This window comes from Pogoniulus pusillus, chromosome 1 (genome assembly GCF_015220805.1).
Source record: "Pogoniulus pusillus isolate bPogPus1 chromosome 1, bPogPus1.pri, whole genome shotgun sequence".
In the NCBI taxonomy this organism is placed as follows: Eukaryota; Metazoa; Chordata; class Aves; order Piciformes; family Lybiidae; genus Pogoniulus; species Pogoniulus pusillus.
In genome coordinates, this window is record NC_087264.1 from 53,883,738 (window position 1) to 53,899,646 (window position 15,909).

The 15,909-nt window shown below is 49.6% G+C and overlaps 1 protein-coding gene across 1 annotated transcript in view; it reads left to right on the forward strand.

Moving 5' to 3' along the window:
- EXT2 (exostosin glycosyltransferase 2) overlaps positions 1 to 15,909 on the forward strand; it is a 100,115-nt gene that overhangs the window by 13,641 nt on the left and 70,565 nt on the right. The window contains exons 4-6 of the mRNA XM_064152515.1: positions 5,283 to 5,399; positions 9,778 to 9,973; positions 15,478 to 15,617. Coding sequence (XP_064008585.1) covers positions 5,283 to 5,399; positions 9,778 to 9,973; positions 15,478 to 15,617 — 453 coding nt within the window. The remainder of the gene's footprint in view (positions 1 to 5,282; positions 5,400 to 9,777; positions 9,974 to 15,477; positions 15,618 to 15,909) is intronic.

Consider the following 15,909-nt stretch of genomic DNA (forward strand, 5'->3'; position numbering starts at 1 on the left):
TGCTCCTGGGATGCCTGCCAGTCCTGTTTTGTTATCATTCCCGCTAGGAGTGTTGGCAGCGTTCCCAGAATCTGAAGAGGGAGGTGTAGGGACTGTCCCTGGCTGGGAAGGAGATTGTGTTTCTGAGTTATCTGTGTTTTGATTTGGTTGCAACACTGTTCCTTTTGGTTTAGACACAGAGACCTTCCTAGTTCTCACAGGCATGGCACTCAAATTTTTCTTACATAATGCCAGAATTAATATGAAAATCAAAATTACAAGACATAAATTGACACCCACCAGACATGCCATGGTTTGCCTTGAGTAAAATTCTGAACGAGGGTCTGGCATCTCAGTTCGGGGTAAGATAACTCTCATTAATGCGGTAGTTAAAGCAGTATTTTGATTGGATGTAATATTATTGGTAAATACCCCTGTAATGTTACTGGTAAGATTTTCAGTGACATTAAAACCAGCATACCCGAGAATGAAATCACCCCAGGACCAGAAAATGCTTGTAAGTTTAGCTTTGACCTTCTTAAAAACTACATTAAGCAAGAAATAACCAATTTGGGCTTTGATCCAATTGTACATAAGAAAAGAGAAAATAGGCCACACAATAGCCCGCACCAAGTAAAATAGCTGCTTCATTAGCTTCATTCTGATTCCCAGAGTTAATTAACAGTCATTCAAAATGAATTTGCCCCACATTGGGTGCCAAATAAAGATATGTGATGGTTTGGGTGTTCCCTGCCCCCCCACACTTTAGAAATACCCAATGAGACTCAGCCGGCTCTGGGAATATAAATGAAGCTGTTTACAGCTAGCACAGTATACAGGCAGATAGTTACAGCATATGCAGTTAGAAATAGACAAGGTAAAAGCAATACAGAAACACAACTCCCCTCCCAGAAACCTGAGTCCCCAGGAGGGGCTCTCAACCACCCCTGCACCTTCCCCCTGCCCCTCTCAACCTTACCCCAGTCCTAAGGAAGAATGGAGGTTCAGCCAAGAGGTTAAGAAGCAAAGGTGAGTGGCAGGTGAGGTTAGGGAGCTGCAGCTCAGTCCGAGCCCAGCCAGAAAGTGCGACACAATGGCGAGAGTGTTATCTAATGTTTTAGTTTCTTTTTTTCAGCAAGACTCTGAGGGGACTAGACATCACCATTGTTTTCCTTTCACAGCCTATGATGTAGTTCTTTGCACCAAAACATTCTAGCCTGCTTCAAACTAGCACATTGGGGTTGTTCAGCTTGGAGAAGAGATGGCCTCAGGGAGACCTTCAGGTGGCCTTTCAGTGCTCGAAGTTGCTGATCAGAAAGCTGGGAAGAGACTTTTAGTAGGACCTCTTGCGACAGGGCAAGGAGAGATGGTTTGAAATAAGGAAGATTTAGGCTGGAGAGAAGGAAGAAGTTGTTTACAGTGAGGGTGGTGAGACCCTGGGGCAGGTTCCCTAGAGAAATGGTAGTAAACCCCATCCCTGGAACCATTCCAGGTCAGGTTGTCTGTTCTCGTTGCAGGTGTCCCTGCTGACTACAAAGGGTTGGACTTGAGCTTTAAAGGTCCTTACTGAGCCCAGGCAGCCTGTGATTCTCTGCAGGAAATGCAGGAGTTTGTTCAAAGTGTTCCTCAAGTGAAGGTGGAGAGCAGAGTGAATAGGAAGAGACCTCTTCTGGCAGACAGCTTCTGCCGTCGCTTGCTGAGCTGACTTGGCCTGCAGCTGCACCGTCACAGGCTGTCATACGTAAGAGAGGTAGGAGCAGTGCTGGTGGGCACAGGGAAAGGTTAGAAACTCCTTTCTGTGGGCAGCCAGCAGTGAAACAAAGGATCGGTGCAAGTATCAGTGGTGTGGATCTTGTCCTGGGAAGGCCTGAGGGATGTAGTGTGGGGTTACAGTGTGATACTGGAGGCCTCTGGAGGGCTTCCAGACCCTCCTGGATAATGCAGTCCTGAGCAGCCTTGCTGTGGCTGACCCTGCTTTAGCAGAGAGGTGGGAGTGGATGATGTCCAGAGGTTCCTTTATGGATGAGTTTCCAGATTGGTTGTGGCCTGTCTTCTCAGTGCCTAGCAGAGGTGATAGGTAGTCAAACAGTTGTGGACCATGAGGTTTTATAAGCTTGTGATCTACTGTTTTGCTACAAAAAGATTAATCCAGGACCTTAAAAAGAAAAGGGAACTCAGTTATGTGGTATTTTGACCTCTGGGCATGTCTTTAGCCAGGTTACCTCACTAAGGGCTTGTTTCACAGAACAGCAGGTTGTAAGGGACCCTGAGGACCATCTGATCCAACTTTTCTAGGTCATGTTTGTAAAATCTTTAAATCCATTTCCCAAAGGCAGTCTGTAGTGGCTTTTGTTCCATCATTTCAAAGACTGAATTCAGCCTTGTAGGCATGGAGACTCTTGCTGGTCTTAGCTGCTGTAACTTGTAATCCTCATCCAGAAAACTCAGTAAAGAAAGTCTTTATTAATTGTTAATAATAACTAATTTGGTACAGTAGTGAGGCTGAAATGACTTCAACTGGAGATTAGGAAGGAATTCTTTCCAGTGAGGGTGGTGAGACACTGCAACATGTTGCCCCGGGAGATTGTGGATGCTCCCACCCTGGAAGTGTTCCGAGGGCAGGCTGGATAAAGCTTTGAGCAACCTGGGCTAGGGGTAGGTGTCCCTGCCCATGGCAGAAGGGCTGAAATGAGCTGATCTTTAAGATCCCCTTTCAACCCAACCCATTCTATGATTTCTTCTGCAGAGCTGCTCCATAACTGTAGAACTGAACATGTGAACCAAGATGCTTCTTGTTCTACTTCAGATGATCATAGAATCATAGAATCAGGCAGGTTGGAAGAGACCTCCAAGATCATCCAGTCCAACCTAGCACCCAGCCCTGTCCAATCGACCAGACCATGGCACTAAGTGCCTCAGCCAGACTTTGCTTCAACGACTCCACCACCTCCGTGGGTAGCCCATTCCAGTGCCAATCACTCTCTCTGCCAACAACTTCCTTCTCACATCCAGCCTGAACCTCCCCTGGCACAACTTGAGGCTGTGTTCCCTCGTTCTGTTGCTGCTTGCCTGGGAGAGGAGCCCAACCCCACCTGGCTACAACCTCCCTTCAGGTAGCTGCAGACAGCAATGAGCTCTGCCCTGAGCCTCCTCTTCTGCAGGCTGCACACCCCCAGCTCCCTCAGCCTCTCCTCATGGGGTTTTGCTGATGAATTGGGTTTTGCTGACCTTGGCAGAAAGCTGCTTCTGCTCCTGGCAGCTGGGCAGAAACAGTGCACACCAACTGGGGCACTTAACACTCAGGTTGGAAAAGACCCTTCAAGATCACTAAGTCCAACCACGAGCCCTACTCTACAAGGTTCACCGTAAACCATATCTCCAAGCACCTCATTCAAACAACTTTTAAACACATCTAGGGTTGGTGACCACTTTTGCTGGGAAAAAATCTTTCCTAGTATCCAGTCTAAACCTACCCAGTCACAGCTTGAGGCCCTTCCCTCTTGTTCACTAACCACTAATTATCTGTGAGAAGAGACCGGCACCAACCTCTCCACAATGTCTTCAGGTAGTTGTAAACAGCAATGAGGTCTCTCTCAGGCTCCTCTTTTCCGCACTAATCGGCCCCAGCTCCTTCAGTTGCTCCTCGCAAGATTTATTCTCCAGGCCCTTCCCCAGCTTTGTTGCCGTCCTTTGCACTCACTGCAGCACCTCCACATCCCTTTTATAACAAGGTGCCCCAAACTGAACGCTTCCTGGGCAGAATCCCAGCATGCTGAGGGCTGGAAGGGCCCTCTGGAGATCATCCCATCCACCCACAGCAGGTTGCCCAGGTTTGCATTGTGCAGGTGGGTTTGGAAGCTCCCCAGAGATGCAGACTTGATAACAAAGGATCCATATTTGTGAAACAGAAGCTCCTTGGTTCAGGCTCACTCCCCACTGCTGATTTGTCTGTAGGACTACATGAAGAGTTAATATCTCCACTCTCCCACCAGCCTGTGGAAGGAGGAGGCCGAGTGAAGTTGCTGCAGTGGTGTTGGTTCCCCCTGGGTGTCTTTAGGTGAAGCTCTGCGTGGTACACACCTGCTTTCTCAAGGCTGATGAGGTGCAGCCCTGTTTACACCGGATCCAATCAAGACAATCTGGTTGTAATTTCCCAGTTAGGGGGTGGGGAGGGAGTTAAAGAAATAGGAAGAGAATGAAATTCCAGAACAGCAACACCTGAGCCTATTTTTATTTCTCCTTGCTCATAGCACTGTTGATGTCAGAGAGTCACACATTACTTCAGGGTGCAAGCGACCTGTAAAGGTCACTAAGTCCAGCCCCCTGCACCTTCAACTAAAGCAGGTTCCTCTAGCTCCTGATCTGTAACTAAACAACCCCAGTTCCCTCAGCTGCTCCTCACCAGCCCTGTTCTCCAGACCCTTCACCAGCTTCATTACCCTTCTCTGGACCTGCTCCAGCACCTCAGTATCCTTGGAGCAGGGGGCCCAAAACTGAACCTAGTTTTCAAGGTGCAGTCTCACTAGTGATGAGTACAGGGGCATGATCAGTTCCTTGGTCCTGCTGGCCACACTTGCTGATGCAGGCCAGGGTGCTGGTGGCCTCCTTGGCCACCTGGGCACAGTTCTGCCTCATCTTCGGCTGCATATGGAGCTCCTGTCCTATTTCTTCTTAGTGCCATCACTTTGAAGGTAGAGTTGCAAGTAGCTCCATGTTATTTCCATTCACAGAATGGTTTGGGTTGGAAGGGGCCTTAATGGTCATCTAGTTCCAACTCCCCTTCCATGAGCAGGGACACTTCCACTAGCCCAGGTTGCTCAATGCCTCATTCACCCTGGCCTTTAACACCTGTAGGGAAGGGACATCCACAACCTCCCAGAGCACCTTGTGCCAGCCTCTCACCACCTGCACTGTAAAGAATTTCTTCCTAATCTCCAATCTAAATCTGCCCTCCTCAAGCTTCAGTCCATTCCCTCTCATCCTGTCCTGAGACATCCAGTCTGTGTAAGCTGCCTGTCCCTGGATTTGTAGCTGAAGTCCACTTAGCACTTTGACAGATGTGCTATGCCCTGTTTTACTGCAGGCATTGAGGAATGTGTGAAGTAGGATCAGTAACTATGAATTTGTTACCTTCACTAGAATTGACACAGGATTTGTAAGCTAGCAGAAATGCCAAATGAACCAGAAACTGCACGAAAAATGCTACTGACAAAAGCTGAGGGGAAAAACTTCTTCCAGAGGGTGCCTCCTCTTGGATGCTGTGGTGCTGACAGCCAGCAAATCCTGTTTCCTTTGTTTTCCAGAGCTCTGCTTGCTGGAGGAGGCTTCTCCACGTGGACTTACCGGCAAGGCTATGATGTCAGCATTCCTGTTTACAGCCCTTTGTCTGGAGAAGTGGATCTGCCAGAAAGAGGACCAGGGTAAAGCAATTTGCATGAATCCAGCCTGGTATTCTCAGTGTCATCTTTAACCTTGGTACTGGGGAAGTAGCTACTAATCAGTAGCTGCTAATCAGCCTTGGGTCATGTTAGAATCATTAGAATCACAGAATCAACCAGGTTGGAAGAGACCACCAAGATCATCCAGTCCAATCCATCCCAGAAGTGTTGCTTTTAATAGCTCCTGCTATTAAACTGTATATCAATGCCATTGCTTATCAGGGAATCATGGAACCATTTAAACTGGAAAAGACCTTTAATATCCTAGAATCACAGAGTTGTTTGGGTTGGAAAAGACCCTCAAGATCATTGAGCCCAACTATCAGCCTAACACCACCATGGCCATTAAAACCTGGCTGAAGATGTCAACCCAGGTAGGTGATATGTTCACATAGCAGGCTGCTCACAGCCCCGAGTAACCTGAGCTGGAATGGTTCCAGGGATGAGGTTCTAACACCTCTCTGGGCAACCCAGGCCAGGGTCTCACCACCCTGGGTGTAACAAAATCCGTGGTGAAAGCCTCACCAGACACAAATCAGGGCAGTGTTTGGTTGTAAGAGAGGAAGCAAAACATGAAGCCAAGGCAGTGACTTTGGTGTCCAACATCCTGCTTCCTCTTGTAGTAGAGAAAAGCTTTCATTTAGTCCAGCACCTCCTATTATCACAGGAGCTTCTTCAGCCTCTCCTCACAAGGCTGTGCTGCAGGCCCCTCACCAGCTTTGTTTCCCTTCTCTGGACATGCTCCAGTATCTCAACATCTCTCCACTACTGAAGATCAAATCTGAAACTGTAGGTGCTTTTTTTTTCCTCCTGACAGTATCTTGCAGAGATCAGAAATCATTCAAGTTGAAAGCTGTGATTGAAAATGTGCTGCCACTATGAGATACAAAAAAGTATTCTATTTTGCTTTCTCCTCTGGTAAGGGCAGTGCTCTTGCTGTTGCTTTTGGTTGCTTCAAGGAAGGTCATACACTGAGTTACAGGAGAAAGTTCTCTGACTCCCAACATGGTGAGAGGTAGAAGGGACCCCTGGAGATCACCCAGTCCAACCCGCCTCCTAAAGCAGGGGCACCCACAGCAGCTTGCCCAGGATCACAGTGGCCAGGTGGGTTTGGAATCTCTCCAGACAAGAAGACTCCACACCTCTGTGGGCAGCCTGCTCCAGGGCTCCAGCACCCTCACACTGAAAAAAGTTCTTCTCATGTTCCAGCCTGGGTTCCAGTTTGTGCCCATTGCCCCTTGTTCTGTCACTGGGCATCAGTGAAGAGCCTGGCCCCATCCTCTTGCTCTCTACCCTTTATCTCTTGCTGAGCATTGCTCAGATCCCCTCTCAGGCTGCTTTTCTCCAGGCTCAACAGCCCCAGGGCTCTCAGCCTTTCCTCTGCACAGAGATGCTCCAGGCCCCTCAGCATCTTCATGGCCCCTCACTGGACTCTCTGCAGTAGTTCCCTGTCTCTTTTGAGCTGGGGAGCCCAGAACTGGCCCCTATACTCCAGCTATGGCTTCACTAGGGCAGAGTAGAGGGGGAGGAGAACCTCCTTCAGCCTTCTGGCTACACATCTGAATGCACCCCAGGATCTCGTTTGCCTTCTTGGCCATGAGAACACATTGCTGGCTGATGGTGACCTTGTTGTCCACCAGCACTCCCAGGTCCTTCTCTGCAGAGCTACTTTCCAGCTTTAAAGGCTGCTTTGCCCACAGCCTTTATCTTCCTGCTTGCGATGTTCCTGCAGCTGGCTCAGTGTTGGGCCATCTGGTTGAGCCCAAATCGATTCTCCATAGTTCTCAAGCATTATTGCAGTGAGACACAGGCTTTGTGTCTTTGTGTCTGCAAAGCATGAAGGTGATGATAGGCTTCAGCATGTATGGAACAGGGAGGTGCAGTGGTGGTGTTCATGTCTGTGCAGGCAGCTAAATGCTGTCTGCTTTCAGACTGGGTACCACAAACTGCTGCGTGGGAGCTGGTGCTGGGCTTGGCTCTCTGTTCAGTTTCATGATCTGAGGTCTGAGAGTTTTGTGTGAGGAGCTGGCTGCAGTTTGTATAGTTCCATCTGGTGGCCAGAGAGATGTAGAAATTAGAATGGTTTGGGCTAGAAGGGACCATAAAGATTGTCTAATTCCAGCCTCCGTGCCATGGGCAGGGACACCTTCTGCTAGACCAGGTTGCTAAAGGCCAGATCTAGCCTGGCTTTGAACAATTCTAGTCTTGGAGCCTTCACAGCTTCCTGTTCCAGTGCCTCACCACTCTCATAGTGAAGAACTTCTTCCTGATGTCTTATCTAAATCCAGCTTCTTCCAGTTTGAAGCCATCACCCCTTGTTGTGTAACTCCATGCTTTTGTCAGAAGTCCTCCTCCAGCTCTCCTGTAGCCCACTTCAAATCTTGGCAGGCGTCTCTAAGGTGTCCCCAGAGCCTTCTCTTCTCCAGGCTGAAGAACCCCAGCTCTTTAAGCCTTTGGTATGCATTTGACGTGCTTTATGGAGGAGGAGTGTAACAAGAGAGAAGTGCTTAACATTCAGCCTTACTTTGTGTAAATTACTACGTTCCACTGCTCTGCTGTGTTATTCCCCAGCAGCTGGGATGCCATTGCTTTTGTAGCAGGATTTGATAGCTAGATTTTGACTGGTGCAGCATGATGACACAATACAAAACTTAGTTTTAAACATCTGCACAAGCAAAACTGCAGAGTTTTTAGCAGTTATCATTGTTCATCTGTACCTATTTCCTTTTCTTAAGACAAATCTTGTCCTTCTGACAGACTTGAACTGAGAGGTTTTGGTTTGTTCAGGGGAGGTTTAGGTTGGGCATTAGGGAAACTTAATTCTTTGGAAGTGCTGTCCAGACCCTGAACCAGGCTGCCCAGTGCAGTGTTGGAGTCTCCATCTCTGGAGGGATTAAAAGCTGTGCAGGTGTGGTGATGAGGTACATGGTTAGTGGTGAGCTGGCAGTGCTGGGTCCCCATCTCTGGAGGGATTAAAAGCTGTGCAGGTGTGGTGATGAGGTACATGGTTAGTGGTGAGCTGGAAGTGCTGGGTCCCCGTCTCTGGAGGGATTGAAAAGCTGTGTGCATGTGATGCTGAGGGACATTGCACTGCCAAGTGCACCACTAAATGTGTCCCTGTCCCTGGAGGGATTGAAAAGCTGTGTCAATGTGGTGCTAACAGACACGGTTAGTGGTGAGCTTTCACTGCAGGGTTCTCATTCCCAGAGGGATTGCTAAAGCAAGGACAGCCACAGTAGCTTGCCCAGGGTCACAATGACCAGGTGGGTTTGGAATCTCTCCAGACAAAGAGTATCCACAACCTCTCTGGGCAGCCTGCTCCAGGGCTTCAGCACCCTCACGCCAAATAAGTTTCTCCTTTTGTTCAGATGGAACCTTCTGGGTTCCAGTTTGTGCCTGTTGTTCCTTGTCCTGTTGCTGGGCACCACTGAAGAGAGGCTGGCCCCGTGCTGTTTAGCTCTTGGTGAGCACTGATAAGATCCCCTCTTCTGAGCCTCTACAAATGGACCTGGACAGGCTGGAAGAGTGGGCCAAGCCCAATGGGATGAGGTTCAGCATGTGCCAAGGTCCTGCACTTGGGCCACAACAATCCCATGAACACTTCAGGCTTGGGGCAGAGTGGCTGGAAACTGCCCTATGGGAAAGGACCTGGGAGCGCTGGTTGACAGCTGGCTGAAGATGAGCCAGGGTGTGCCCAGGTGACCAAAAAGGCCACCAGCGTCCTGGCCTGGATCAGCAATAGTGTGGCAGCAGGAGCAGGGAAGTGATTGTCCTGCCATACTTGGTGCTAGTGAGGCTACACCTGGAATACTGGGTTCAGTTTTGGGCCCTTCACTCTAAGAAGGACATTGAGGTGCTCGAGCAGGTCCAGGGAGGGCAGTGGAGAATAGGTCTGGTGAGGAGCAGTTGAGGGACCTGGGGTTGTTTAGTCTGGAGAGGAGGAGGCCTAGGGGAGACCTCACTGAGTTCTACAGTTCCCTGACAGGAGGTTGCAGTGAAGTGCATGTTGCTGTCCTCTCCCAAGTAGCAAGAGGAAATGACCTCAAGTTGCGTCAGGGCAGGTTTAGCTTGGATATTAGAAGAAACTTCTTCACTGAAAGGTTTCTCAAGGACTGGACCAGGCTGCCCATAGCAGTGATGAAACTGCCACCCCTGGAGGGATTGAAGAGCCATGTAAATGTGATGCTGAGGGACATGGTTTAGCACCAGCCTTTGTTGAGTTAGGTAATGGTTGGCCTTGAGGAGCTTACAGCTCTTTTCCAACCCAAACAATTCTCTGCTTCCCCTCCCAACCTTGCCTGTCCAATCAGGGTGTGCCAGGATGTCCATTTAGCTCCTCACACTGTTGTTGGCTTCTCAGTCCTCGCAGGTATTTCATCCTCTCATCTCAGATGGCTCTGCACCCTGAGTACCGCTCGGAGCTGGAAGCTCTTCAGGCTGAGAACGAAGAGTCAGTGCTGATCCTAGACAAGTGTTCAAACCTGTCAGAGGGGGTCCCTGCTGTTCGCAAACGCTGTCACAAGAACCAGGTCTTTGATTATCCTCAAGTCCTTCAGGTAAGGCTGTTTCTCCTCCATGCTTCACTTGGCTTCCCCTGCCTGAGTGTCTTAGCTGTGGAGCTGGTCTTGTTTGGCTCTGGCAGGGTAGACCTTGGGTTTGGTTAACTTGTTTTCAAACTGTATAATGTTGGCTTGACTATTCTGTCCTACCTTTGTTCTTAAGAGAATCATCAAGGATGAGGGCTGGGTGGGCCACCAGTTGAGTGCTCTCTGTGAACCCCTCTGCCTTCCCAAAGGGAACAGAAAGGGAAAAAGGGAGAGAGACTGATGGGCTGGGGAAGAAGCTGAACCAGCTAGGATAGAGAGAATAATCCAATGGAATCGAGACAAATAGACACAAACCAATACGGAACCCAACCCCTGGTGACAGTGACATCTTCATTGGTACCACTGATGCTGGGAACAGTCCCAGACTGGAATCAGTGGCAGGTGGGAACTGGGACTTGGATTTTGGAAGGTATGGATTGGGACTGAAAGCAGAATAGACAGAGTCCTCATAGGACTCCTCTGCCCAGTGAAGAAGAACCTTGAGTCTGGTGATCCCTCAGCTTTCACCTGAAGATGCCATCCATGGATGCAATACCTTCTTGGCCAGTTGAGGGTCACCTGTCCTGTCTGCTCCTCCCCACAGCTGTCACCTCTGCCTTCCTGCAGCCCATGGTGGGGCAGAAGCTGTGGCAGTGCCCTCAATCTGCAGAGGACCAAGTCTAAGGCAGAGCCTTTCTGCAACCCAGCCCTTGGCAGGAACACTTCCCATCAGCTTCTCCCTGCTAGAAGCAGCCTCTGGCTGTGCAAACTGACCTGAGCCTCAGAAAGTGCCCTCAGAGCAGAGTTAGTTCTGTCCTAGTTCGAACCAGGACAAAGGCTACTAATAAGCAGACTACTCTGCAGTTTGGAAACACTGCATGTGTTTTACAAGCTCGTGAGATTGGTTGTGGTTGTCTCCTAGTAACCACTTCATGTAAACTTAACACTTGATAGGAAGGAACTACCAAATCCAGCAGCAATGGGAGGAGAAAGTTGAGTAGGTCAAACAAAATCACTAACTTTAATACTGAGGAAGAGCATTGGAATCTACACCATCCAGAATGGTAACAGGCATGGATTTGGCATGGATTTCTCATCTGTGACACCAGGCCTTGCTAGGTGAAGCTGAGAACAGAGGATGGCCTTGTCAGTTGGAGGGAAGGTTCAAATGAGCCTTGAGGAGCTTATTCCTGGGTTTCAGTGGAGGCAGAGCAGAGAGCTGGGCAGATACATACAGCTGCTCAGTGATAGGACAAGGAGCAATGAGGATAAACTGGAGCACAGCAAATTTCACCACAGTATGAGGAGAAACTTCAGTACTGTAAGGGTGACAGTGCTGGAGCAGGCTGCACTGAGAGGTGGTGGAGTCTCCTCCTCTGGGCGCTTTCAAAGCCTGGCTGCATTCCTCTGTGGCCTGCCCTAGGTGATTCTGCTTTGGCTGGGGGTGGACTCAGTGATCTCCAGAGGACCCTTCCAGCTCCTACCATTCTCTGATGTTTGTTATGTGCAGCTTAGCAGTTAAAGCCTGCAAAATACTGTGTAGCTAGGACAGCCTGAGCTAGAGGACTTGTCAGCATGCAGCTCTGAAAACATCTAGGTGAAATGTGTGGCCGTGGCCCAGCTTCCAGAGGCCTTTTGGTGTGTCAGGAAAGATAGAACTGGAGGATGTTCTCAGCCCCCTGTGTCTCCTGGCAGCTCACTAACAGAGAGGTGTTTTGGCCTGTGCTGAAATGAGTTGTGCCATCGGCCACTGAGCTCTATCTGTGGCCACCAGCTCATAATCCCTCTTTGAACCTCACCAAACGATGATGAAATAACAAACAAACTGAGGGGAGGTGAAGTTTCCACCCCTCCTGGTGTGTTTCCTAGGAAATGTGTTTAAAATTCCTCATGAAGCAGGAGGAGGGGGATTGGAGGAGAGGGAGACAAGGGTCATCCTGGGTCTTAAACTGTCAGCCAAAAGAAAAGCAGTCAATATTTGCCCTGTTTCTTTAACTGCATGCTGGATTGCTGCAGGATAGCAAGTCAGAGGGCATCTATATCTCTATCTTGCTGGCTGGGTTGTTTATGAGGCAGAAGAGAGCTGGCACATGCCGAGGTTGTTGAAATAATTTTCCTCTGCAGGGCCCTGCCTCTTCCTTAGGAATGTCTGGCTGATAACAGTGGTGATGGGAGGAGATGTATTTATAGTAACCTTTGTCTAGACAGGAAGAATGATTATCTGGGCAGAGGAGCATCTGTGGCTACATCTGGGCTGCTGCTTTTTTCTCTCTTTTTTTTTCTCCTTCTTTCTCTCCTCTTCCAGATCTTACCAGAGATTCTTCCACCTGCTGCTGTGTGATCCAGTGAGGCAGTGGTTAAAATATGTGGTGATTCTCTCTGGTCCTTCCATTCCCAGCACTCTTCTTCTTATTCTCTTCCTGTCTGAGAGCGTGGGGGGAGGAGAACTGCAATTACTGCTCATCTTTTCCAGCCCTGCCTTTCCAGGCTTCCCACCAGCTGGGCTCTTGGGCTGCTGGGCTGCTAAATCTTCCTGTTTGCAGCCCTCTCTTGGAGAAGATTTCACACAATCACAGAGTGTATGGGTTGGAAAGGACCTCTGGAGATTATCCAGTCCAACCCTCTTGCCAGTGCATGATCACCTAGAGTAGATTGCACAAAAGCATTTTCAGGTGGGTTTTGAATGTCTCCAGACAAGGAGACTCCACAACCTCTCTGGGCAGCCTGCTCCAGGGCTCCAGCACCCTCACCACAAAGAAGTTTCTCCTCATGTTCAGGTAGAACCTCCTGGGTTCCAGTGTGTGCACATTGCCCCTTGGCCTGTCACTGGGCACCACTTGAAAGAGTCTGGCCCCAGCCTCTTGCCTCCGACAGGTTCTTTATCTCACATCCCCTCTCAGGCTGCTCACCTCCAGGCTCAGCAGCCCCAGGGCTCTCAGCCTTCCCTCCTCACAGATGCTCCAGGCCCCTCAGCATCTTTGCAGCCCTGAAGCTAAGCACAGCACTGGCACACTTTTATCCAGGGAGGTCTCGAGGGAGGCTCCAGGTGAGGATCTGGCAGTAAGAGTAACTCCTTCTGGTACACTTCCTGAAAGAGCTGGGAAGATGAGACTAATCTTCAGCTAGACACACCTTAGCAGGTACAAGTGTGGAGTCCCCTTCTCTGGAGACTCCAAACCCACCTGGACACAATCCTGTGCAGCCTGCTGGGGGTGACCCTGCTTAAGCCAAGGGGTTGGACTGGATGATCTCCAGCGGTCCCTTCCTACCCCCACCATGCTGGGGCTCTGTGAAGTGGCCTTGAACCTGAATAATTACTGAGGCTCCCAATGGCAGTTGTGACGCTCTGGTTTTGACCCAGGAGGAGTATCAGGGTAATGCAGAAAAGTCTGGGAGCTCTATCACCTCACAGTGAAAACGTTTTTCCTTATGTTGCCATGGCACCTCTTCTGCTCCAGCCTGCACCCAGTGCCCCTTGTTCTGTCCTTGGACATGACTGAGCAGAGCTTGGCTCTGTCCTGACACTGCCCTGAGCTTCTTTAGCGGCAACCATGAGGGCAGCCCTCAGGTTCCTCTGCTCCAAGTCCCAGCTCCCTCAGCCCTTCCTCAGCAGGAAGATGTTCCACTGCCTGCAGCGTCTTTGTGGCTCTGTGCTGGACTCTTTCCAGCAGTTCCCTGAGGCCCTTCTTTTGCTGAGGGGCCCAGAACTGGACACAGTATTCCAGATGTGGCCTCACCAGGGCAGAACAAAGGGGGAGGATTTTCCAGGCTTCTCACACCGTGGGTTTTAGAATTGCATTTGGGGACAAGTGAAGCCAACAAGCCTTCTTAAACTTCCAAGTTCCAGTTTGATGTTTTGTTGTCCTGTTGAGCCTACTGACTCTTCTTCCTCAGGCTACAGATTGCAGGCAGGAGAAGATGTTTTCTTAGCTGTGGGATTTTCTCTATCAACTTCATAATTTTTCTTTCTTAGGCTTAGGGATAATCCTGACTTGGGCTTATTAGTGTAGCTGGACTCTCTAGCAAGGTTCCTCAATGTTAGTGGTGACTACAGTCCCTATTTGCAAGCTGAGTCTCCTCTGGTGCAGCTTCAACTCAGGGCTTGTTGTCTAGTAGAATCAATCATAGCATGCTGTAGAAGGGGCACCCTTAAAGGTTACCTTGTCCAACCCCCCTGCAGTGAGATCTCCCAACTAGATCAGGTTGCTTAGGGCCTTCTGTGTCACAGACAGAAGTGGATTATATTCTTCCCCTTTGCAACGACTTTTAATATCTCTGAAACTCTCTTCAGCCATCTTCCTCCTGCCCTCATCCCCTCAGAATGAGTGCTATTGGTGTAGCCAATCTCTCCTTGTAGATCACAGTTCTCAGTTCAGTCACCGTCTTTTATTTACCCCTGGGGGTGCATTGCCCAGGGCTGAACACACTACTCTGTCTGAAAAGAGTAATTGCTTCAGATCTCTTAAACTGTGCTTCTTTTTGTGTTCCAATGACTGGATTATCTGGTTTTTACACCAGCACAACATTGCTGGCAGGTCAAAACCATTTCTTTCCCCTTGCTTTGGTAGGAAATGTCCTCTTCTGCCAAGTGCAAAACCTAGCCACTTACTTCATGCTCTGTGTTTGTGTCCTTGGTTATTTTTATCTAAGTGCTGAACCCTCTATGTATTGATATAGTTGAAGCAATGTATCCAAATAATCCCAGCATGGCCGGGGTTAGGGACCTCTGGAGATCATCCTGTCCAGCTCCCCTGCTAAAGCGGCGGCACCCATAGCAGCTTGCCCAGGATCACAGTGTCAGGGTGGGTTTGGAATCTCTCCAGACAAGCAGACTTCTCAACCTCTCTGGGCAGCCTGCTCCAAGGCTCAAGCATCTTCACAAAGCTTCTCCTGTTGCAGATGGAACCTCCTGGGTTCTGGTTTGTGCACATTGCCCCTTGTTCTGTTACTGGTTGCTGCTGAAAAGAGCCTGGCCCCATTGTCTTGTCCCCCACCCTTTAGGTCTCTCTGAGCATTGCTCAGATCCCCTCTCAGGCTGCTCTTCTCCAGGCTCAACAGCCCCAAGGCTCTCAGCCTTTCTTCCTCACAGAAGAGTTCCAGGCCCCACCTTTGTATTGCACTGGGGTCTCTGCAGTAGTTCCTGTCTCACTTGAACTGGGTAGCCCAGAACTGGGCCACCTCCTCCAGCTGTGGCCTCAGTAGGGCTAAGTGGAGGGGAGGAGAACCATTCTTGACCTGCTTGCCGCACTCTTCTTAATGCACCCCAGGAGGCCTTTGTCCTTCTTGGCCAGGGGGCACATTGCTGGCTCATTATGTCAAACTCTAACCCTGTTGTCCACTGTGCTTGCTGTCCCTTCTCTGCTGTCCTCAGAGTTGGCCTGCCCTCTCCTGGGGGACAATTAAGGTGGCTTAATGCACATCTATACACTTCCTTTCGTTAACTCCTCTGTGTGTTGGATACCATTTGTTGACAGGAGTCCACTTTCTGTGTGGTTCTGCGTGGAGCCCGCCTGGGCCAGGCTGTGCTGAGTGACGTTCTCCAAGCTGGCTGTGTTCCTGTCATCATTGCTGACTCCTACATTTTGCCTTTCTCTGAGGTTCTGGACTGGAAGAGGTTTGTACCCTTGCTGTTGTACATCAAAGCGCTGCAGAAGGTACCTTGTTGCATTCAGTGATTGGAATGAAATCTGTGTGCTGGAGGTAGCAGGGGACAGAACGGAGAGGAAGATTTGTGCAGTCTTTGCTCTTGGAACATTAAGCATCAAAAATAAGAGAGGAAAAGGAGGCAGAGATGACGACATTTGGTTGTCCTGTAGCTGATAGAGTTCTTCTCAACCAGCTTTGCTTTATTACTTGGTGCTTGAATTCAGTGAGGGTTGGGCTGCTTTCTGGTCTAGGGCAGAGTG